Genomic DNA, 24,589 nt, shown 5'->3' on the forward strand with positions numbered 1-24,589 from the left:
CGTTGGCCTGCAGTGGTTTGAAGTAGAGCTTCAGTTCCCCACCAGAGATTGAGATGGGGTCTTGGAGATAAGAGGACCTAGTCACTAGGTCAGTGGTCAGTGACAAGGCCCTTCAGCTTTGCAGAAAAGAGTTCCCACAGAGATAGAAAGTTGTGAAACCAGTATTTACTAGAGTACAGTTGGTGTGGATAGACACACAGGCAGGCTCAGAGAGAGAGTCATGCCCTGGTGGTAGTTTGAATCACTTTTAGTGGGTATTTCTTCCAGGTTTCCTCTGGTCAATCATTTAGATTTGCCTGGTACTGACTCTGTATTTGGTATATCTCAGGATCCCTTCAGTGTGCGCGTGGCATCTCTTAGCCAAGGCAGACTCTAGCGAAGAGGCCTATGGGTAGGTTGACAACACTTACTAGGGTGGCTGCTGCTGCTGCTGCTAAGTCACTTCAGTCGTGTCTGACTCTGTGCGACCCCATAGAGGGCAGCCTACAAGGCTCCCCCGTCCCTGGGATTCTCCAGGCAAGAACACTGGAGTGGGTTGCCATTTCCTTCTCCAATGCATGAAAGTGAAAAGTGAAAGTGAAGACGCTCAGTCATGTCCGACTCTTAGCGACTCCATGGACTGCAGCCTACCAGGCTCCTCCGCCCATGGGATTTTCCAGGCAAGAGTAGTGGAGTGGGTTGCCATTGCCTTCTCTGACTAGGGTGGTGCCCCCTCCCTTTTTGACCACCATGGAGCCTTTCTGTGCATATATAGTCGGGGAGGCCTCCTTAACTTTGAGAATGAGGAATATGTGGTCTTTTATGTCTTATTTGGGCAGGGCCCAGTGTCCTCCTTGGGCTTCCCAGGTGGTGCTAGTGGTAAAGAACCCGCCTGCTATTGCAGGAGACATAAAAGACTCAGGTTTGATCCCTGGGTCCAGAAGATTCTCTAGAGAAGGGCAAGGCAACCCACTCCAGTATTCTTGCCTGGAGAATCCCATGGACAGAGGAGCCTGGAGGGCTATAGTCCATGGGGTCACAAAGAGTTGGACACGACTGAAGCGACTTAGCAAGCATAGCCTCCTCTGTCATCCTGTTTTTGTGGAATTTCTACTATTTTTTAAAAAATAATTTTTATTTATTTATTTTTGGCTGGGCTGTGTCTTCCTTGCAGCACATAGGCTTTCTCTAGTTGCAGTGAACAGGGACTACTCTCTAGCTGCAGGGCTTGAGCTTCTCATTGTGGTGGCTTCTCTTGTTGGGGAGCATGGGCTCTAGGGCATGCAAACTTCGGTGGCTAGGGCACGTGGGTTCAGTAGTTGTGGCTTCTCAGCTCTGGAGCACAGACTCAATAGTTGTGGTGCTAGGGCTTAGTTGCTCCATGGCATGTGGGATCTTCCTGGATCAGGGATGGAACCCTGGGTCCCCTACATTGGCAGGTGATTCTTTACCACTGAGCCACCAGGTAAGCCCCGGGATTTCTGCTATTATGGAGTTTCTGTCTATAAGGGAGAAACTGTTCAGTGTGGGTCCCATCTATCTCCTGCCTCACGACCAAGGATGGAACCCAGGAGCCCCCTGCATTGGGAGGTCAGAGTCTTAGCCACTGGACCACCAGGGAAGTCCCACCAGCCTGGCCCACCTTGGTGCTGGTTGCATTCATGCCCTAGTTTTCCCTTGAAGAGTCTTTCTTTCCACCTCTCCATATTCTGCTCATTTTTTCAGAATAGTGTGTGTGTTCTTCATCACTTTGGCCTCTCTCTGCCCCCATTCATTCATTCACCAGTGACCATACTGAGCCCCAAGCAGCTGTGTGCTTCTGGAGTACAAACACCTTATTCTGCTGCCCTCATGGCCACTCAGACTAGAAGTACAGGGAGGGCAGAGCCCCTGTGTCTCTCTTTCCATGGTCCACCCAATACATCGCCTTGTCCAGGCACACAGCAGACATTCAATTTCATGGAATCGATAAACAAATGAATATCATTAAGCGCCTATTAGTCAAATCAATAGTGACAAATACTCCCCTGGAAGAAAATACTGATTTGAAAATAACATCCCAAGCATTTTTTCTCTACTCGCCCCCTCCTTCTCCACCAAGTGCTTCTTTGTAAGGATTTAAGACAGTCTGATGTTTTTGCAAACGTGTCCACATTAAGAGGCCGTCTTGCCCTTTGTGGGTCTCACCTGGGAGGGGTTCATTCGTCACTGGAGCCTTCTCAGTGGGTGCCATCTCCTTCCTATGAGCAACCGTGCTGTCTGGCGAAGAAACAGTCCCTCCCAGCTCTCTATGGCTAACTTCACCAGGATAGGCAAACAAAAGCTCTCAGAGACTCTTAAATTCTCAGGTGGTTGTGTAAAAGCTCCTGCAACAACTTCGGGTGATAACCAAAGACAGTCACTGTGCAGAAAGGGAAGTCGAGCTGACAGCCTTTCTAAGGGCCGAATCCTGCACAGTTTCCCGGGTCTGGTGTTCGCTGCGTGCCCTCGGCAGCTGTCCTTCCGTGCCCGTGGCCTTGGAGGTGCCGGGGGCCTTAGGAGTCTCGGCCCTGGGAGCCGAGCGGCGCGGCGCCGGCATGCTAAGTGGGCAGCACTGGGGCGCCTTTGTTTCTCTCCATCTTCCCTCTGAATCTTAATGGGCGGCCCCCCACCCTCTCGGGCCCGGCCCCCTGGCCCAGGAACAGCGCCCCTTCGAGCTGTGTCCGGGACCCCCGGGGTGGGGGTGGGCGAGGGGAGACTCGGACCTGGAGAGCGGGGAGGGGGCGCGCCTCCAGCCCGAGCCTGGGCACCTGAGCGGCCCCGAGGGGGCGGCCCCCGACTCGGGGGTCCGGCCGCCCGCCGCCCCAAGTCTCGCGGTGCTGCGGCCCGGCCCGGGGAGCGGCGGCCGGGCGCCCCCCGCGTGTGACAAAGGCTGAGGCCGGAGAAGGAGGCCGGGGAGGGGGCGGAGGCGACAGAGGCGGGGGCGCGGGCGGCCGGGCGGCGGGAGAGCGCGGAGCAGCGCCCGCCCGCGCCGTCCTTTGTGTGGCGGCGCAGGGGCGGCGGAGGGGCGGCGGCGGTGGCGCCTGGGCCTGCGCCGGCCGCGTTTGCCCCGGGGGGGCGCCCGGCTCCACGCCGCCCCCGCTCCGCGCCCCCGCCCGGCGCGCGCCCAGCCTCCCGAGCAAGATGGCAACCCCGGCGGCCGTCAACCCTCCGGGTGAGTAGCGGCCGCGGGCCCCGCCGCAACCCGCGGGCCCTGCCTGGGGCCGGAGCGGGCGGGAGGGGCTGGACGCGCCGAGCGCCCCCGGGGACGCGGAGCGGGGGAGCTGGACACCCCCATCCCCGGGTGGGGTAGAGCGGGGCGCTGTCATTCTGCGCGGCAGCCTCAGCCTCAGCACCAGCTCCAGGATCTCCATCCCGGTCTCTGCCCGTCCCGATCTCGGGGATGCGTCCCCTCCGGCCCGCGGGCGGCGCACGCCGGCCTCGCATCCCTGGGAACCAGAAGCGCCTGTCCGGGATCCCCTGAAGTTCCGAAAATACCCACCTTCGCCTTCCCCATCCAGCGCCTTTTTCTCTTCCGGCCCGGGCCCCTGTAGCATCAGGCGTCAGCCGGTCGGGACGGGTAGGAGGGTACAGCGCTGATGAAGGGAAAAGTTCGGAGCCAGGATTCAACAGGGTGGAACTCCGGGATGGTCCCCTCAAGCTCTGGTCCTTTGATCCCTTGGCGACTAGCTACTGTGTGTCCCCATCTTTAGTAGACACGCATGCACACAGCCTGTAGAAACAGCGTGGAGAAGCCCAGGCCAATTCAACGTCCTCTGCTTTATAAGGCTGACCAGCTCCCAGGGTGCTGTCTATGACAACTCTGCTTACTGGGCGGATTTCAAAAAAATGAGAAGAGGTCCTGATCAAGTGGGAATAACGACATGGTTTGGAATAGCAGAGAAATTCTGTTGTGTTTGGAGAAATGCTCTACCTTGTGAATAGGACGGCCGGAAAGGTGTCTGAGAATGGAAAGGCGGACAGCTGGGCTGACTGCTACAAAGTTTTGGGTGCTGTGCAGTGACTGCTATGGCCGTGGCGTGGTGTTCGGCCCCGGTGGAGGGTGCGAGGGAGTCAGACAGAGGCCAGCCCTCGGGAAATTCCTGGTAGCCGGAGGTCGGAGGTCGTAGTGGGGGGGGGGCGGGTGGAGGCGGGGGGCGCGGGTGGGGGGCGGGGGCGAACATACGCAGTGTCTAGCAAAGGAAAAAAAAAGTTAGAAAGGAAGGATCAGTTCCATCTGAAGTAGTAAGGCAAAGCTTTTGGAGACTGGGCACTTTAGAACTGCACTTTGAAGAGTTGGAACACAGACCCAGGTGCGAAAGCCACTTGCAGGTGGAAGGCATGGTGTGAGTCACGGCGGACTTACTCTGAGCATGCGCAGATGCAGTGAGTGTTGGGACTCTAAGCCGGAGAATTTCACACCGAGCGGTTTGGCAGTGGCCAGACTTTACAGTGGAGAAGGCAATGGCACCCCACTCCAGTACTTTTGCCTAGAAAATCCCATGGATGGAGGAGCCTGGTAGGCTGCAGTCCATGGGGTCAATAGAGTCGGACACGACTGAGCGACTTCACTTTCACTTTCATGCATTGGAGAAGGAAATGGCAACCCACTCCAGTGTTCTTGCCTGGAGAATCCCAGGGACGGGAAGCCTGATGGGCTGCCGTCTATGGGGTCGCACAGAGTCGGACACGATTAAAGTGACGCAGCAGCAGCAGCAGACTTTAGAGTAGGAGGAGAGGAGGACAACAGAGGATGAGATGGTTGGATGACATTACCGACTCAATGGACATGAGTCTGAGTAAACTCCAGGAGATAGTAAAGGACAGGAAAGCCGGACCTGGTGCAGTTCATGGGGTCACAAAGAGTTGGACAGGACTGAACAACAACAGGCTTTAGAGTGGACCGACTGAGGAGTATGGACTCCCGCATTCCACATTAAGAGAATTCTCTATGATATTGCACAGGGAAGTTACATGATCACAGTGCTTCTGGGAGATTAATTTGTTAGCTCAGGTTTGAGGTAACATAGGAATGAGGGAGCAAGACTGGAAACAGAGGGGCCGGGTTGAGATGAGGCAGGTGCTGGGGAGGAGGGACTTAGTGGTCCTGACTTGGAACACACAGAGGAAGGACAGTACTGTTGGGCAGGTGGAGGAGCTCAGACTTGCACCTCTTAGATTAGGGGTAGGCTTAAAGGAGACACAGACACAGAGGTGAGGAGCCTGAGTAGCTCTAAGGACGGAGGTTCCGTTTGCAGAAATAGGGAGTCTAGGAAGAACAGATGAGTCTCCTGTCCAGATGCTGAGTTTGAAAACAGCTTTGCCAGTTTGCTTGTGATTGAAGCCTACAAATTCAACCTGTTCAGCTACTTAAAGATCAATGTTAAGTTGATGGATTTAAATGTTATATTAGGATAAGCAAAGGATGTTAAATGAGGATATTTTAGTCCAATATAGGTTTATAATGGAAATAGGAATAAAATCAGAGGCAATGTACATTAATATATGTAGGCTATGGGGTTTCCCCAGTGGCAACCCACTCAAGTATTCTTGCCTGGAGAATCCCGTGGACAGAGGAGCCTGGTGGGACATGGTCCCAAAGAGTCGGACACGACTGAGCGGCTGAGCATGCACACACACACACACACACACACACGCATGCATGCATGCATACATACATACATACATACATAGCATAACATTGCTGTTTAATACATTTTGTGTATTACATTGTTCCATGAGGCAAATGTAATAAATACAGGGCAACTGCCAGCCTTGGCCACGCTGAGCACATGACTGCCTGTGCCTTAGACGTTGGAACACTTGAACTGTGCAAGTGGAGGGAGTTGTTTTTATTATTTATAAACACCCAACTTGCTTGATAGAGACAGTTGGGTGTCTGTTTTTCTCTGTTGGCAGTGATACCAGAGATACTGAGCATGATGCGATCTTCCCAAGGGAAAAAATTCCTTTAGGTGGTTGACTTTTCTCTTACTTACCCATCTTTTCTTTAAAAAAAGAAATTATTTATTTGGCTGGGCCAGGTCTCAGTTGGGCACTGGGCATCTTAAGTCTTTGTTGCAGCGTGAAGGATCTTTAGTGGCGGCAGGGGTCTAGTTCCCTGACCAGGGATCAAACCCTGGCCACCTGCATGGGGAGCACAGAGTCTTAGCCACTGGACCACCAGGGAAGTCCCTCACCTGCCTTTTCTCTGAATGACCCTCCGCAATAACCCTCAGGTCTGTGGATCAAGTTGTTTTTGCACCCTGTGAATCTTGAACTTCTCTGGGGAAAGGGTGTATTTCCTAAGGGAGACATCTAAAGGTTAGAGCCCAAAGACGGGTTTCAGATTTCTCTGGCAATTTACAACCAAGAGAGGCAAGGTGCCTGAGCTGGGTACCCAGAGTCCACCTCTCCTAGGCACGAGTCACATGATGCTTCTTTGAATGCCCCCTCCTCCTCCCAGCTCACCTCTCTCCCCAGATGTTGCTGTTTTGCCAAGAATAGGAGCTTAGTAAACACAGACAAGTGGACTGGGAGGCACCCGATTTTTTTCTTCTAATGCTTATCTCTGTTCAGGATACCAAGGTGACAGGCCATCACTTCCCCACCCCACCCACTTGTTCCTTTTTTTCCAGCTGAGCCCTGCAGACCAGCAGACCCATTTGCAGTGACACTTGTCTGTGCTGTATGGTAGGGGCACTCTGGGGACCAGGTAATATGAAGTTGGAATCTTCCTAGTTCCATGTATTCAGGAGATCTGAGCCAGGTTCACACTCTAACCACCTGCCCCTTCTAGGTGCCCTGTTTGGGTTTTGGATTCTACCAATTACTCAGCGAGGAGGAGTGGTCTTTGGAGCAGGATGGGTTTGGCCCCCTGCTCTTATGATATCTGCCATCGTAGTCCGTGGGTTTAGCTCGCATCTCCTGGGGCCCCTGACCCCTCCCTGCTGTTGCTGCTTAGTTGCTTGTTCGTCTCTGACTGTTTTTGACCCCATGGACTGTAGCCCACCAGGCTCCTCTGTTCATGGGATTCTCCAGGCAAGAATAATAGAGTGGGTTGCCATGCCATCATCCAGGGGATCTTCCCGACCCAGGAATCAAACTGTGTCTCCTGCTTTGGCAGGCAAGTGAGCCACTGGGGACCCCTCCCTACTTCTAGGTCATTTGCTGTCCCTGTCTTGGTTGCTGATACTATGGCAGTGGCTGATTTTTTAAAATTTAGTATTATTATTTTATTTTTGGCTGCACTAGGTCTTCATTGCCAGGTGTGGGCTTTCTCTAGTTGTGGCACCTGGGCTTCGTTGCTGCGTGGGCATGTGGGATCTTAGTTCCCCACCCAGGGATAAAACTCATGTTCCCTGCACTGGAAGGTAGATTCTTAACCACTGTACCTCCAGGGAAGTCCCATGTCCAGTGTCTTTACACACTGAATTTCATGGTATTTAGAAGACTGTTGATGGCAAGATCAGTTCAGTTCAATTCAGTCACGCAGTCGTATCTGACTCTTCGCGACCTTATGGACTGCAGCATGCCAGGCCTCCCTGTCCATCACCAACTCCCAGAGCTTACTCAAACTCATGTCCATTGAGCCTGTGATACCATCCAACGATCTCATCCCCTGTCGTCCCCTTCTCTTCCTGCCTTCAGTCCTTTCTAGCATCAGGGTCTTTTCAAATGAGTCAGCTCTTCACATCAGGTGGCCAAAGTATTGGAGTTTCAGCTTCAACATCAGTCCTTCCAATGAACACCCAGCGCTGATCTCCCTTAGGATGGACTGGTTGGATCTCTTTTCAGTCCAAGAGACTCTCAAGAGTCTTCTCCAACACCACAGTTCAAAAACATCAATTCTTTGGTGCTCAGTTTTCTTTGTAGTCCAACTCGCACATCCATAGATGACCACTGGAAAAACCATAGCCTTGACTAGACGGATCTTTGTTGGCAATGTAACGTCTCTGCTTTTTAATTTGCTGTCTAGGTTGGTCATAACTTTTCTTCCAAGGAGTAAGCATCTTTTAATTTCATGGCTGCAATCACCATCTGCAGTGATTTTGGAGCCCAAAAAAATAAAGTCTGACACTTTTTTCACTGTTTCCCCATCTATTTGCCATGAAGTGATGGGATCAGATGCCATGATCTTCGTTTTCTGAATGTTGAGTTTTAAGCCAACTTTTTCACTCTCCACTTTCACTTTCATCAAGAGGCTTTTTAGTTCCTCTTCACTTTCTGCCATAAGGGTGGTGTCATCTGCATATCTGAGGTTATTGTTATTTGTCCCCGCAATCTTGATTCCAGCTTGTGCTTCTTCCAGCCCAGTATTTCTCATGATGTATTCTGTCTATAAGTTAAATAAGCAGGGTGACAATATACAGCCTTGACATACTCCTTTTCCTATTTGGAACCAGTCTGTTGTTCCATGTCCAGTTCTAACTGTTGCTTACTGACCTGCATACAGATTTCTCAAGAGGCAGGTCAGGTGGTCTGGTACTCCCATCTCTTTCAGAATTTTTCAGTTTATTGTGATCCACACAGTCAAAGACTTTGGCGTAGTCAATAAAGCAGAAATAGATGTTTTTCTGGAACTCTCTTGCTTTTTCGATGGTCCAGCAGATGTTGGCAATTTGATCCCTGGCTCCTCTGCCTTTTCTAAAATCAGCTTGAACATCTGGAAGTTCATGGTTCACATATTGCTGAAGCCTGGCTTGGAGAATTTTGAGCATTACTTTACTAGCGTGTGAGATGAGTGCAATTGTGCAGTAGATTGAGCATTCTTTGGCATTGGCTTTCTTTGGGATTAGAATGAAAACTGACTTTTTCCAGTCCTGTGGCCACTGCTGAGTTTTCCAAATTTGCTGGCATATTGAGTGCAGCACTTTCACAGCATCATCTTTCAGGATTTGATATAGCTCAACTGGAATTCCATCACCTCCACTAGCTTTGTTCGTAGTGATGCTTCCTAAGGCTCACTTGACTTCACATTCCAGGATGTATGGCTCTAGGTCAGTGATCACACCATCGTGATTATCTGGGTCGTGAAGATCTTTTTTGTACAGTTCTTCTGTGTATTCTTGCCACCTCTTCTTAATATCTTCTGCTTCTGTTAGGTCCATACCATTTCTGTCCAATAGCCTTTTCAGTTCAGTTCAGTTGCTCAGTCATGTCTGACTCTTTGCGACCCCATGAATCGTAGCACGCCAGGCCTTCCTGTCTATCACAAACTCCCGGAGTTCATTCAGACTCAAGTCCATCGAGTCAGTGATGCCATCCAGCCATCTCATCCTCTGGCGTCCCCTTCTCCTCCTGCCCCCAATCCCTCCCAGCATCAGAGTCTTTTCCAATGAGTCAACTCTTCACATGAGGTGGCCAAAGTATTGGAGTTTCAGCTTTAGCATCATTCCTTCCAAAGAAATCCCAGGGCTGATCTACTTCAGAGTGGACTGGTTGGATCTCCTTGCAGTCCAAGGGACTCTCAAGAGTCTTCTCCAACACCACAGCTCAAAAGCACCAATTCTTCGGCGGTCAGCTTTCTTCCCAGTCCAACTCTCACATCCATACATGACCACAGGAAAAACCATGGCCTTGACTAGACGGACCTTTGTTGGCAAAGTAATGTCTCTGCTTTTGAATATGCTATCTAGGTTGGTCATAACTTTCCTTCCAAGGAGCAAGTGTCTTTTAATTTCATGGCTGCAGTCACCATCTGCGGTAGCTTCTGTCAAAAAACAGGAGTGATATCTGAAAAAGAGATATATTTATTTCTCGGGCATGATTTATTGAGTAACTAGTATGTATCGGTAGCTAGGTGCTGTGCTAGCTTGAAGTTGGGAAGAGCTGGGCTGGTTTGAGGACCCAGTAAAGGCCAGGGTGGCCAGAGAACAGTGGGTGAGCAGGGGTGATGGTGATGTGGGAGGTTGGAGAAGGGAGTAGAAGCCACTCTTGGGAGGCATGGATTGGGATAAGGGGTTGAGATTTGGTGCTAAGAGCAATAGAGAGCGCAAAGGGTCTTGAGCAGTGGAGGTACGTGGTACCACCTGCAGTGACTGCTGTATGGAGAATGGACTGGACGGAGGCAAGAGGAGAAGCCAGCATCCTGTTAGAGCTTGTTGACATGGACAAGGGCGGCGGTGAGCATGGAGGGAAGGGGATGGAGTTGAGATCTATTTGGAGGGCAGACTGCTATGCTGAGCAGCTCCAGAGACACCAGTTATATCCTTGGCCACATTGCCTGCAGCAGCCCTTTTTGGGTTAGCACCATATATGGTGTGGGGTTGGGGGAAAGAACAGTTGAGGTTGACTCCTAACACCTGGGTGGTAGGAGATGATGGGGAGATAGTGAGGTGCATGTGGCCGTGGGGTGTCCGTGAGGCTCCTGCACTTAGCACTGTGGTGGAGGTCCCATGGAGACACTGGCAGGGAGCTGCTGGGAGGCCGTGGGCCAAGTGGATTTGAGCAACCAGGGCTGGAGATGTAAGTGAAGAGTGGTGTTTGCCAGCCTCTCAGCAGCTTCTCTAAGGCCTTTCCTTGGGGTATGTGAGCTCCCTGAGAGTGGAACACCTGGACCACATCCCTTGAGTCCCCCAGCATCACCTCCATAACTGCCTCATCCTCGGCCTATGCTGAGATACATGGGGAAGTCACTTCTGTATCTTTTCCAGAACTACACCTCCATTGCGAGTGTCAGCTCAGTGCTGGGCTGTCCTTAGGAAAGGAGCGTGCAGTAGACTTGCCCAGGGGTGGGATCCACTGCATGGGGAGCCAAAGAGGTCCTCACACAGAAGCAGGTAGAGCCGCTGTCATGCGGGTCAAGCTGGTGGACTAGCTGAACACACAGAACTTGTTGTTCAGTGAAGAAAAGCGAGGTCTCCCACTTCTCGTCAAGCCCTTTCCCACTTGAGGGCCTTAGCCTGTGCTGCTGTGTTCTCTTCTGAGGATGAAGAACTGCTCACCTGTCCTTCCTACTGTCTCCTACCCACTCCCCACACCTAACCGTTTTCTCCCATGCCACTCCTTTTGTTTCCTTCTGGTCTCAGCTTGAATTCTTACTCCATTGGAAGAGGTTCTTCTGATGCCTTTATCAGTGGCTCAGTGATAAAGAATCGGCCTGTCAATGCAGGAGACCCGGGTTCGATCCCTGGGTTGGGAAGATTCCCTGGAGATGGAAATGGAAAGAAATCCCACTCCAGGATTTTCACCTAGGAAATTCCTTGGACAGACCAGTCCATGGGGTCACAAAGAGTCAAACATGACTTAGTGACTAAACAACCACCACCACCGCTGCTGCAGAAGGAGAACAGGTCAGACTGGTAGCAGCCTGGGGACCAATTGGTAGTCTCGGAAGACCCATACGCTCACCAGATTCCCTGTGGAAATCCCACAAGGTGCTCCCCTTCCCAGCCTTCTGCTCTGGGTGTGAAACTGCTGCTGTGTCCTGTGTGCGCACCAGCGGTCATGGATAAGGCCCCCTGGGCTGGTTCTCATTCACCTGCCTCCCCCACCCCGCCAACCCAGGGGTCGACACGGGTCTCAGGAAGGTGGCATTGAGGACCACTGGCTTTGCAGTTGGAAGTGAGGCCCTTTTCATATAAGCAGAGCCTGCATGGTTTTCCAGACTGTGACAGTTGGGCCATTTTCTGGGCAAATTCATAGCAAAGCAAAAATGTTCACCAGTAAGGAGTTCTTGATTTTGGACATCGTGTGGGGCATTTTTACTGCTCCAGGCATGTTGCGAGGGCAGCTGAGCGGAGCGTAGAGAGGGTCTTCTTCCAGCACCCTTCTGAGGAATTGGCTTCTTTCTTCCCCATAATCACTTTTTCCCTGAATACAACAAGAAAGATAATGTGTGGATGATAAGAAATTTGAAAAATACACAAAAGTGCTAAGATAGTTCTCCTACCCGCTATTAATATTTTTGCATATGTTGTTACAGATCTTAAAAAACATTAGAAATTAATACAAAATAGAATTTTAGTGTATATTACATATTGTATATTGTAAATTAATTCTATGTTGGAATAAAATAAACAGTTTGCCGTTTCCTTCTCCAGGGGATCTTCCCGACCCAGGGATGGAACCCACGTCTCCTGCATTGGCAGGTGGATTCTTTACTGCTGAGCCACCAGGGAAGCATTTTATTCCTAGTTATCACCAGATGCTATTCTCTTTCTTATTTGAAGAGACTTTGACTGAGCCAAGTGGCAGAGCATCTAAGAACCCAGACACGGGGGCCCAGAGATGTGTCCATACAGTGCTTATGAGCTGTGGAGGCGGGGGGCATTCCTGGTTGTCACAATACCAAGGTGGGTGGGAAGGTAGGGGGAGGTGGCATCTTGGGGGTAGTGGCCAGGGATGCTGGCAAACATCCTCCAGAGCACAGGGCAGCTCCCACCACAAAGAATGATCCAGCCCCAAGGGTCACCAGTGGGAGGCTGAGAAACCCCGGTCTACAGGGACAGGACTTCTCGTGGGTCTCTGGGCAGTGGCCACTGGGAAAGGAACTTGAGAGTTCCGTGGGGCATGTGGCTGACAGGACACAAAGAGGCTGGCCCCCGAGGCCACCACTTCAGAATAAGAAACCATGGTGGCTTTAGAAACTAGATGGTACTTTTCGGAAAATTATGATATCCACAGTGAAAGTTAATTTAAATGGAAATAACAGAACTGCATGAATTTTTTTTATTATTATTTTTAGAACAGCATTGCTCTTTCTATCACATCAGCAAGTTCGAAATGAGGCCTCGTCTGGGTTCATTTGCCGTAATTTTATATGCTTGATGGATTCCAAGCCCCCCAAAGAATGAAATGAATGAATGTGATCAAGGATCACAGCTGTGTTCTTTCTCTTTGAAAGCATTTCAGACCAGAAAACTTCTAATTCGGTTCAGCCAGCCTTCCCTGGGCACCCCTCTGCCCCCCTGTACCGGGTTCTGGGCGGGTAGAGAGATTCTGAGTGAAATAGGTTGGCTGCACTGTGTGTGCAGCTGGTCTCCTCAACAGGCAGTATTGGGACAGTCTTATGCCAATGACCGGTGGACTTTTACGGACAGGCAAGAACATGGACCCCCACCAGCTCCTCCTGAAGGGCAGAGAGAGAGAGAGTTACAGGAATGGCTTGGAACAGGGGCCCCCAACCTCTGGGATCTAATGCCTAATGATCTGAGGTGGAGCTGATGTAATAATAATAGAAATAAGTGAGTGAAGTGAAAGTCACTCATCGTGTCCAACTCTTTGTGACCCCATGGACTGTAGCCCACCAGGCTCCTCTGTCCATGGGATTTCCCAGGCAAGAATACTGGAGTGGGTTGCCATTCCCTTCTCCAGGGCATCTTCCTGACCCAGGGATTGAACCCAGGTCTCCTGAATTGCAGACAAATTATTTATGATCTGAGCCACCAAATGTAAGGTACTTGAATCATCCCCAAACCGTCCCCTCTACCCTTCTGCCTGTCTGTAGAAAAATTGTCTTCCACGAGTCCAATCCCTGGTACCAAAAAGTTTGGGGACCGCTGGCTTGAGGGTGCACAGCTCATTTTAGCACCAGAGTATATGCCTTTTCCTAACGTCAGCCTCACGAACCACAGGTCTCTATTTCCTGCTGCCCACCCAGCATCTCCGTCCACGTGTCCCCCTCATTTTGCAAAGCCAGTACCCCTTCCCCAGGTCCCCTGCAGCAGTGAATGGCATCACTCTCCATTTACTGGTCCAAGCCTGACATTAATTATTTTAATTGCTTATCCACCTAATTAAGCAAATATTAATTGAATGCCAACTGTGCATGCACAGCAGTGTGCAAAGCCAGGCGTGGTCCCCATGCCCACGGAGATCCCTGCGGGGAGAACTGGTTGTTTATTAAAGAGTCATGAGCAGGATGGTATTATTAAAGTAAGTATTAGGGGGAAAAGGTGTCTTTGTATCCAGATGCAATAGGAAGCCATTGAAGTGTTGTGAGCAGGAGGTGAATTTTGAAAAGACCTCTCTGGCTGTTGAATCAGGCCTACAGGCTGAGGGCGTCCATCCCCACGGTCCAGGGAGGGGACTGCAGAGGCCCTCTCTAGGTGGCAGCGGACATGGAGAGAAGCAGGTGAACCTCTGAGATGAAGCCAACAGAACCAGATGATGGATCAGATGGAGCTGGTGAGCGCGGCAATGGCCAGGTTCCTGATTCAGTCCCTGGAGAGGCAGGGTACCATTTCCCAAGACAGAGATTGTTGATGAAGTCCCAGTGTTTGCGGGTATTTTGGTGGAAGGGGCAGGGAGGTGATGGATTCAGTCCTGGACTTGTTGAGTCTAAGGCATCAAGAGTTCAAGGCATGTAGGTGGGGCTTTGCCAGAAACCCCAAGTTGCTTCATTTCGCTTAGAGCTGAGATTTTCTTTTCCACTGTAGGAGCCTCGATATTAGGAGCTTCCCACATGGTTCAGTGGTAAGGAATCTGCCTGCTAAAGCAGGAGACACGGGTTCCATCTCTGGGTCAGGAAGATCCCTTGGAGAAGGAAATGACAACCCACTCCAGTATTCTTGCCTGGGAAATCCCACGGACAGAGTAGCCTGGTGGGCTGTAGTCCATGGGGTCGCAGAAGAGTCGGAAACAACTTAGCAATTAAACTACAACATCTCTAATATTATTGAATGAATGGATGGATGGATGGTTTGGTCACCCAGTCTCCTACATTTAAAACCAATGCAAAGCAGCGTGACCATGACAAGGTTCATTTTTTTGTTTTTAGTAACGTTTTATGCTGCAATAATTACAGGCTTACAGTAAAGTCTTAAGACTACAGAACTCCTGTATGCCCATCATCTAGATTCCTTAAGTGTTAACGTTCACGTTTGTTTCATCAGTTTCTTCAGGTTTTTTTCCTCTATTTTCTGAACAATTTTTTCTGAACAATTTGATAATACCTGGTAGACAAAAATGAAAATGAAAGTGTTAATCGCTCAGTCATGTCTGACTCTTTTGTGACCCGGTGGACTGTAGCCCACCAGGCTTGTCTGTCCATGGAATTCTCCAGGCAAGAATACTAAAGTGGGTTGCCATTTCCTTCTCCAGGGGGCTCTTTCCAACCCAGGGATCGAACCTGGGCCTCATTTTAATTCTAAATACTTGAATGTGTGTAAACTGAAAATAAGCACATCCTTCTACAGAACTGTGATTTATGAGCAAGATCGGGAGGTTGGCATCCATATAACAGTGTATTCTAAGCTGAAAACCTTATTCATTTTTACCAGTTGTTCTTCATAGCCAAAACCATTTTTTTGGCTCTAGGTTTAATCTAGGATGACAACTTATGATGTCTCTTTAGTCTCCTTTATTTAACTGCTCCTTTAATAACTGCCCTGATTCCCCACCCCTGCCCCCCCGCCCCCCACCCATAACGTTTTTACTGAGTACAGGCCAGTCACTGTGTAAAATACCCCGCAGTCTGGTTTTGTTTGATGTTGCTGCACAATGACCTTGGGATTAGGCTTTTAAACGTGTCTGTTATCAGGGACACAACAAAAGTGATGTTATATCACAAGGCTGTTTTTAGCAGGCATTACTTAAAAAGCAAGATTCTGGGTTGATAAGTCAAGGTCTTGTGCAGACAAGGCTAAGCAGAGGTGATTAGTGGTTCCAGATGCCCTTTCCTGTGTGGATGCAGAGAGTGTGTTAGCTGCTCAGTCGTGTCTGGCTCTCTGTGACTCCATGGACTGTAGCCCGCCAGGCTCCTCTATCCGTGGAATTCTCCAGGCAAGAATACTGGAGTGGATAACCATTACCTTCTCCAGGGAATCTTCGTGACCCAGGGATCAAATCTGGGTCTCCTGCATTGCAGGCAGATTCTTTACCATCTGAGCCGCCTGGGAAACCCTTCCCTGTGTGCTCGGCAAACTTCTGTGGGTTCTATACACCAATCATAGGCAGCTTCAGGTGTTCCTTGTCAAGTACAAGTCCCAGGTTTTTTTCTATTTTTTAAAGACTGTAAGGGTAACATTTTCCTAAATAAGTATCGACTTCATTTGACAAATAATTATAATCTAACTATGTAAGGATGATCATATCTCTAATAAAGTCAATAGGAAGTTGAAGGGTTTAATTACCAACTTTCCTGACATACAAATTGGAAAGCTTTTCAGGTAAGTTGCTCATGTGGAATTCCTGAAACGCGTTGCAATTAACAGTCAGATCTCCATTCAAACAGTAATTAGTGTATGATTTGACCTGTTCTTTGTGGCTGATGCGTATCTAGGGTTAGATATGTATTTGTGTTTATTTTAGGAAGTGAATTTGCTTTTTTTTTTTTGGCTGCGCTGTGTATGGAATCCTGCACATCCTGCATTGAAAGTATGGAATCTTAACCACTGGACCACGAGGGAAGTCTGCTGCTGCTTCTACGGTCCATTTAAAAACACATTTGCATTTTATTGTAACTTCCTAAAGAAAGACCTAGTGACTTAAAAATCAGATGTGGGGGGTGAGTAATTTGCCTGCGGAAACTTGCTGAGTTTTTCCCAAGGTCCGAGAATTCCCCCTCCTCGCTCTCTCCTCTCTGCTGCCTTCCCTCCCCTGTCTCCTTCCTTATTTCTTCCTCCTTCTATCTCTTTCTCCTCCGCCTCTTCCTTTCTTCCATTTGTCCTCCCTCCCTTGTCCTTCTCTCCCTCCCCGCTCCCACTTCTCTTTCATCAAAGACCCAAAGGAACCAGACAGGGTGGAAATGTTCAGATCACCCCAGTAGTTCATGCGGGTCATCTTGCTGCTGCTAAGTCGCTTCAGTTATGTCAGATTCTGTGCGACCCCATAGACGGCAGCCCACCAGGCTCCCCAGTCCCTGGGATTCTCCAGGCAAGAACACTGGAGTGGGTTGCCATTTCCTTCTCCAATGCATGAAAGTGAAAAGTGAAAGTGAAGTCGCTCAGTCGTGTCCGACTCCTAGCGACCCCATGGACTGCAGCCCACCAGGCTCCTCCGTCCATGGGATTTTTCAGGCAAGAGTACTGGAGTGGGGTGCTGCAGGTATGTAAAAACCCAGACTCTGACTGTGTGAGTGGTGACGATGTAAACACCATCCACTGGGAGATGGTACAGGTGAGGGCCTCAGTCTTCCCCTCTGTAAAATACGCTGAATTCTCTATCAAGCACTGACTGTGCTGTGTGCTCAGAATTCAGAGATGAGGAGGACACTGCCCCCTGGGGTTGAGACAGGCCACGGCTGACCTGGTGTCTGTGGCTTGTGGGCTGGCTGGTTACCTCCTCGTTTCCACTGCTTCCTTACCTGTATAGAGGGGCTCCTCACTGGGTTTTGAGGAGGATTAGATGGTTCTACTTAAGAACTTTGGGGATGAGGTTTGGCACATGGTAAACACTGGGTCAGAGGGCCTTTGCTCCTTGTCAGGACATGGAACACAGCACAGGGTTCAGGAGTGAAGGACAGACAGCTTTCCAGCTGGGCAGGGAAAACTTGGGGAACAAATAATCAAATGTGCTTATGAAAGAGATGGGGCTCTTGTGCAGTAGGCAGTCTGGGTTTCTGGGGCTCTTCTGTGCATGTGGGGGTCATTAGCTGTCCGTGCTCCAGTATTCCTCCTCCTTGGGAAGAAGGCCATCAGCTGTGGTGGCAGTCCCCGCCCCCGCCCCCACCCAGCTGGACTCCAGCTTTCCCCTCCTGTTGTGCTGTGATTGTCCTTCCTGCCATCCCTCCCTGTTTGCTAGACTCCCTGTCTTGGTCCTGCCCCTGAGTGCAGACCAATACATAATGCCCTGTCACCCCCCTTTCTCCTCCCTCACTGGCATAGTAGGGTGGGGGGAGGGTCCCATCACCCTAGAACAAGTCTCCCTCCTGGCCCCTCCATCCTCTAGACAGACTGTGATGGGTTCCCCACCCAGGAGGGTCCCCCGTTGAATGCCCAGGGCTGCTGCAGTTGCAAACATTATACCTGGATGCCTGGACGTTGCCGCTGCAGGCAGTGGCTTGGCACTCTCCCCCACCCTTTCTCCTTCCACCTCTTAAACCTGGCTTCATTGAGCCTCAGGCTGCATCCTAAGACATTTCAATTTCACAAACACTTTGTGGACAGAATGGGCATTAGAACGTGTGTGTCTTTTTAAGTTTATTCATTCGTCTTCGTGCATTCAACCAGTATTCATTAACTGTCTGCCTTGTGTTAATCATGGTGCTTAAGTGCTGGGATTATCCTGGTTAGAAAGCACAGCACAGTCTGTGCCATTGAGCATCCACAGTCTCCATCCATAGCCTGCTAGCAGCCCTTCCTTCCCTTTGTCATTCAGGCTGGGTATTCTGGTCCTTTCCCAGAACATAGGCGCTGTTGTGCCTATTGACCACTAGGTGGCGCAGTCACACAGGTAGCTCAGTTCAGTTCAGTTCAGTTGCTCAGTCGTGTCCGACTCTTTTCGAACCCATGAACCGCAGCATGCCAGGCCTCCCTGTCCATCACCAACTTCCGGAGTTCACCCAAATCCACGTCCATCGAGTCGGTGATGCCATCCAGCCATCTCATCCTCCGTGGTCCCCTTTTCCTCCTGCCCCCAATCCCTCCCAGCATCAGAGTCTTTTCCAATGAGTCAACTCTTCGCATGAGGTGGCCAAACCATTGGAGTTTCAGCTTTAGCATCATTCCTTCCAAAGACACCCAGGACTGATCTCCTTTAGAATGGACTGGTTGGATCTCCTTGCAGTCCATGGGACTCTCAAGAGTCTTCTCCAACACTACAGTTCAAAAGCATCAATTCTTCGGCACTCAGCTTTCTTCACAGTCTAACTCTCACATCCATACATGACTACTGGAAAAACCATAGCCTTGACTAGATGGACCTTTGTTGGCAAAGTAATGTCTCTGCTTTTCAATATGCTATCTAGGTTGGTCATAACTTTCCTTCCAGGGAGTAAGCATCTTTTCATTTCATGGCTGCAATCACCATCTGCAGTGATTTTGGAGCCCCCCAAAATAAAGTCTGACACTGTTTCCCCATCTATTTGCCATGAAGTGATGGGACCAGATGCCATGATCTTCGTTTTCTGAATGTTGAGCTTTAAGCCAACTTTTTCACTCTCCTCTTTCACTTTCATCAAGAGGCTTTTTAGTTCCTCTTCACTTTCTGCCATCAGGGTGGTGTCATCTGCATATCTGAGGTTATTGATATTTCTCCTGGCAATCTTGATTCCAGCTTGTGCTTCTTCCAGCCCAACATTTCTCATGATGTACTCTGCATAGAAGTTAAATAAGCAGGGTGACAATATACAGGTAGCTAAGTCACTGGAATTAGACCTGCTTGTTAATACCCAGTGCTGGCTAGAACTAGCCTCTAGCCCGGTTCTAGAGGCTCTGCCTGTAGGCGGTGGTCAAGTTGAAAGAAGACTGGCCTGACATTTGTATTTCTTTATTTAAAAAAAATTTTTTTTAATTTATTTATTTATTTGGCTCTGCCAGGTCTTAGTTGCAGCACTCAGGATCTTTAATTGTGGTGTGTGAGCTTTTAGCTGCAGTATGTGGGATCTAGTTCCCTGACCAGGGATGGAACCTGGGCTCCCTGTTCCAGTGGTTAAGACATGTTAGTTAGATGCAGACCTCCTGGATTGATTCTCTATCTCTTCTCTCATTCCCCTGCTCCTTGATTGTTTTCCGTGTAGGGGGTATATTTCTTTAGAAAGCAAACCTTCAGTCTCATTCCTTGGGAGAAATGTCAGCCCATTGGCATTAGGGGTTAGAAGTTTGTTATTATCATTAATGGGATGGTGTTGGGAAGGTAGAGAGGATGAGGCATATGTCATTGTGCTGCCTTTAATTGGAAAATAGTGGCTTTTATTTTCTTTTTCTTTTTTGGACTGTGCTGCACGGCATGTGGGATCTTAGTTCCCCAGCCAGGGATTGAACCTGCTGCATTGGAAGCGTGGAGTCTTAACCACTGGACCACCAGGGAAGTCCCAGAAAATAATGGCTTTTCAAAGAAGCATCTAGATTCACTTTTTCTTTTAAAAGATTTTCTAATTGGGTAAAACAACAGAAGCCAAGCTATACCATTATGTACTACTATTTACAAATTGGAAAAAGTGATTTAAAGGTTTGAAAATAGAAGGGCCAGCCTTGGTGTGTCAGGCCAGTGCAGACAAAAAGAAAGCTGTGGTCACAATGTTAAAATCGGTAAAAATGAAATTATTGTCAAAACATCTAATGGTAAGAAGAAATTATTACCCTGTGATTTGTTGGTTTTGATCTTAATGCACCAAACAACATTTTATAATTGATATGAATTTCTTATCACTTGCAGTGAACGCCCATCTTATTGGTGTATTTTTAGCCATCAAATTAAAGCTGCCTGTCCCTTCCAGCTGGCTGTTGGAACATCCAATGCATGTTTCCTGGGGAATACGACCCCCCTTGGTCATTTGTGACACCTTTGGACCTTCAGCACTCAGGAGAATCGGAAACGGGCTGTCTATTGTTTAGTTCAGGTGGGCCATCAGGAAGTTACAGTGCCGAAAAAGAAGCAAAATTAGGAAACTGGTAGATGAATTATTTATTTATTGTTAACGCATAGTTTGACAGTCTTTGTTTCCTAATCCAGAAAACTGAGTCCCTTTATTGGGACCATTTATATGTACAGACTTATTTCTACCACTTTTTTTCCTTTCTGTCCCACTTTTTCTTTTTCTTCCCCCTCCTTTGTTTTATTGGAGATGAAGGTCATATTTACCATTCTCTTCTTTCTTGCTCTGCTAGTTTGGAGGTCATATATAGTATGCGTGTTAATTACCACTTTGGAAGCATGATTACGCACACTCAGCAGACTTTAGTAATACTAAATGGCCTAGCATCACCTCAGATCACCCCATGAAGCACATGCTAGTATTATTTACTTACAGTCAATGCATATTTATATTTATTCTGTGTTCATCACTCTCTTTGCTCAATAAAGCAAAGAGAGTCCTCCTTGTGCCTGGGACCTTCCATTTGGGGTTACTTTGGTTTCCTTATCTGTAAAATGGAATAATAACAAATACCTATCTTCAGGAGCAGGGGAGGTGAGCTGTTGAAATGAGATGTAAGGTGTTTAGCGGTGTTTAGCAGTGTGCTGGACAGTGTCTGTGCTCAGTATGTGTTAGCCCTTCCTATCATTGGAGTTATTCTGGCTTCGAGGACCATTTCCACAGGGATCTGAGAAATGATTCGTAATGGATCTGAGCAATGGCAGCCTTGAGCAGTAAGCGTGGAAGCACACAGCAACTCCTAACACTAGGAACACAAACCTGTCAAAGCAGCGAGTCCCATGATCAGTTATGTCACATGTCCTTTTCAGCGTCTATTGAGATAAACTCAGGGCTTTTTTTAAAAGCTTATTTAAGCTATTAATAGATCTGCTAATGGTGAATTATCTGCATCTTCCTGGAATAAAAGGAACATGGTAACACTGCACAGTTCTTTTAATGTTATTATTGTAAGATAATGCTGGATTTGATTTACTAAGATTTTATTTAGGGATTTTCCATCCATATTAACGAGTGAGGTGTTTTTGCAAATACAGAATTTGCAGTGTAGTCGGTGAAGTGTGCTTGTCGAATAATTCGTATATACAGATTACAAATATTCATTGTGTCTGTGAGAGAGAAGAAGGAGAAAGAAGGGGAGGAGAAAGGAGAGAAGGAGGAGGAGGTGAAAAAAGAAAGATGGGGAAGATGAAGCAGGGGAGGAGGGGGGTAGGGGAAATAGGAGAGTAGCAAGAAGAGGAAGGAGAGGAGACACAGAGAAAAGGAAGTCACAATATATTTGTCAGGATTATTTCACTCTCAGAAGACATCCCAGAGACTTCCCTGGTGGTCCAGTGGTTAAGACTTCACCTTTTAGTTCAGGTGCTATGGGTTTGATCTCTGATCAGGGACCTAAGATCCCACATGCCTGGCAGCCAAAGAACCAAAACTATAAAACAGAAGCAATATTGTAACAGATTCAATAAAGACATTAAAAATGATCCACATCAAAAAAAAAATCTAAAAAAAAAAAAAGCCCAATTCAAACCAAACAATAATTGTCCCTAAAGTTAAGATAGCCAGGTGGGCATTTGGCTTCAGGTAAAGATCCGGAGGTGCTAGCATTGTGCCTTTCACCCTGTTTATCTTCACTAGGTCCTCTCGCCCTCCCTCCTTGTACTGGTTTTAATCTCAGGCAGAATCCCCCTAGTGGTGGTGACGTTACATCTCATCAGTGAAACTCCAGCAGAAGTTAGATGACATTGCTGAACCGGGGTCTCCTGCCAGGGCATGCAGTGCTCTGAACAGACCTGGGCATGTGCCCACCTTTGGGAAGGAGAAAGAAAGACTCTCTCTCTAAAGAGAGTCTCCATCACAGCTTTAGATGTTTTATCTGGCCTCACCTTGTCTTGACTTTAACATATCTGGCTCTATGTTTACAGGTCTTTTTTACTTTTACTTTTTGGCTGTGCTCCATCTGTATTGCAGCGTGTGGGCTTCTCCAGTTGTGGCACTTGGGCTCTCTAGTTGAGGTGTATGCATTTGGGTCCCACTTGAGCCACGCAGACTATGAGTGGAAGGGGGGACATACCTGAGATGTGGTTCTCAGCACTGTCACTGAAGTGAAGAAGGGGACGTCGGGACAGGCAGTACAAGACATTCTGGATTATCCCTAGTTGATCAGGTGCGTTTGTGTTTCCCAGGTTTCAGTTACCTCATTTGGCTTGCACAAAGCTCCCATGAAGTTTTTATAAAGTATTGTCTAAAATTTTTATTTATTTATTTTAGGCTGTGCTGGGTCTTCTTCCTGTGTGCAGGCTCTCTCTAGTTGCGGTAAGCAGGGACTACACTTCTTTGCAGTGTGCGGGCTTCTCATTGCGGTGGCTTCTCTTGTTGCGAAGCACGGGCTCTAGGGTGATTAGGCTTCAGTAATTGCCCTGAGGCATGTGGGATCTTCCCGAATCAGGGATTGAACCCGTGTCCCCTGCATTGACAGGCAGATTCTTAACCTCTGGACAAGCAGGGAAGCTCCCATGGAGTTTTATTTGATATCATCTTCCTTCCCGTATTTATGGAGGACCCAGGGATTGAACCTGGGTCTCCTGCATTGCAGGCAGATTCTTTACTGTCTGAGCCACCAGGGATGTCCACTGAAGTTCTGCTTAGAGTAGCCTTGCTTCTGTCAAGATGAACATAAATGAGATAATCAAGGTGAAGATGAACAGGCACTCAGAACAGGGACTTGAGCCTTTAAATAGCTCAAGACAAACAAGAATGTCCTTCCTGGGAGCCTGAAATGTTGTATAGTCATTGACTTTTTAAATGGATAGACTTCGTGCTTCTGCAAGTGTGGCTCTCTGAATGGCTGTTTTAAAATCTGAAGTCATAATGGGCACGTTTCTTTCCCACTCTCTTCCATGAAGATGGCTGTATCGGTAGCATCTCTACGGGAGGACCCCTGAGGATTCTGATCCTTGTTGTTTAGTTGCTCAGTCATGTCTGACTCTTTGTGACCCCGTGGACTGTAGCCTGCCAGGGCCCTCTGTCCATGGAATTCTCCAGCCAAGAATACCGGAGTGGGTTGCCATTCTCTTCTCCAGGAAACCTTCCTGCCCCAGGGATTGAACTCAGGTCTCCTGCATTGGTCTTACCATCTGAGCCACCAGGTAAGCCCATGATCTCTATTTCAGGTTCCCCAGTCCATCCATGAGGCTCAATTGAATTAAGTACTTTAGAACTAGAGGTTTATCATTTTATTGGTGTATGTATAAAAGAGAAAAGATGGAAATGTGATTGATTGCCTCACTCCTTCTGTGGCCAGGAAGGTAGATTCTTGAGGTCTGTGTTTCTTCTCAAGATAAATGTTGGTTTTTTACTGGTAGCTCCTAACAGCTCCTGGGTCATGCTGGTCTCCATATTTCCTTTTTTACAAAAAAAATTTTTTTTTCATGTGGGCCATTTTTTAAAAGGATTCTCAGGTGGCTCATTGGTAAAGAATATGCCTGCAATGCAGGCGATATAGGAGACTCGGGTTCAATCCTTGGGTCTCCAAGATCCCCTGGAGAAGTAAATGGCAACTCACTCCAGTATTCTTGCTGGGAAAATTCCATGGACAGAGGAGCCTGGCAGGCTACAGTCCATGGGGTCACAAAGAGTAGAACCCGACTGAGCGACTGAGCAACTGAGCATATTTTTTAAAAAAGGTTTTATTGAATTTGTTACAGTATTGTTTCTGTTTTATATTTTGGGGGTTTTTAGCTTTGAGGCATGTGGGATCTTAGCTTCCCAATCAGGGGTCAAACCTACACCTCCTGCATTGCAAGATGAAGTCTTAACCACTGAACTGCCAGGAAAGTCCCCTTGTCCCCATATTTTCTACTTTGAGCATAGCTGGACAAGTAGAGTTGGGTTTTAGGATATCATCTTAGAGAAGACATAAAACAGCAATTACAGGAGCTCCAGGCTGCCACCAGAATTCAGTTCCTCTCGATCTTCTTTCAATTAGAGCAAAACCCAACTTCTTAATGGTGCCTTTCTCCCAAGGCTACTACATAGGAGGGGCAGGGCCAAAGAAAGAAAGGATTTGGTGAACACAAGGGTGTGGTCATCAGTCACTGGGTGATTTTCTCTTGGACT

At 48.5% G+C, this 24,589-nt stretch overlaps 1 protein-coding gene across 2 annotated transcripts in view; it reads left to right on the forward strand.

Annotated features, from left to right (window-relative positions):
* The first annotated feature begins 2,896 nt into the window (after window positions 1-2,896).
* The window catches only part of ARNT2 (aryl hydrocarbon receptor nuclear translocator 2), a 196,068-nt gene continuing 174,375 nt past the window's right edge, over window positions 2,897-24,589 (forward strand). The window contains exon 1 of one of the 2 annotated variants that reach the window (XM_070358423.1): window positions 2,897-3,172. In XM_070358423.1, the coding sequence (XP_070214524.1) occupies window positions 3,142-3,172 (31 nt within the window). In that variant the 5' untranslated portion in view covers window positions 2,897-3,141. The remainder of the gene's footprint in view (window positions 3,173-24,589) is intronic. The other variant, XM_070358426.1, reaches the window with a different exon arrangement.

This window comes from Bos mutus, chromosome 21 (genome assembly GCF_027580195.1).
Source record: "Bos mutus isolate GX-2022 chromosome 21, NWIPB_WYAK_1.1, whole genome shotgun sequence".
Classification (NCBI taxonomy): Eukaryota; Metazoa; Chordata; class Mammalia; order Artiodactyla; family Bovidae; genus Bos; species Bos mutus.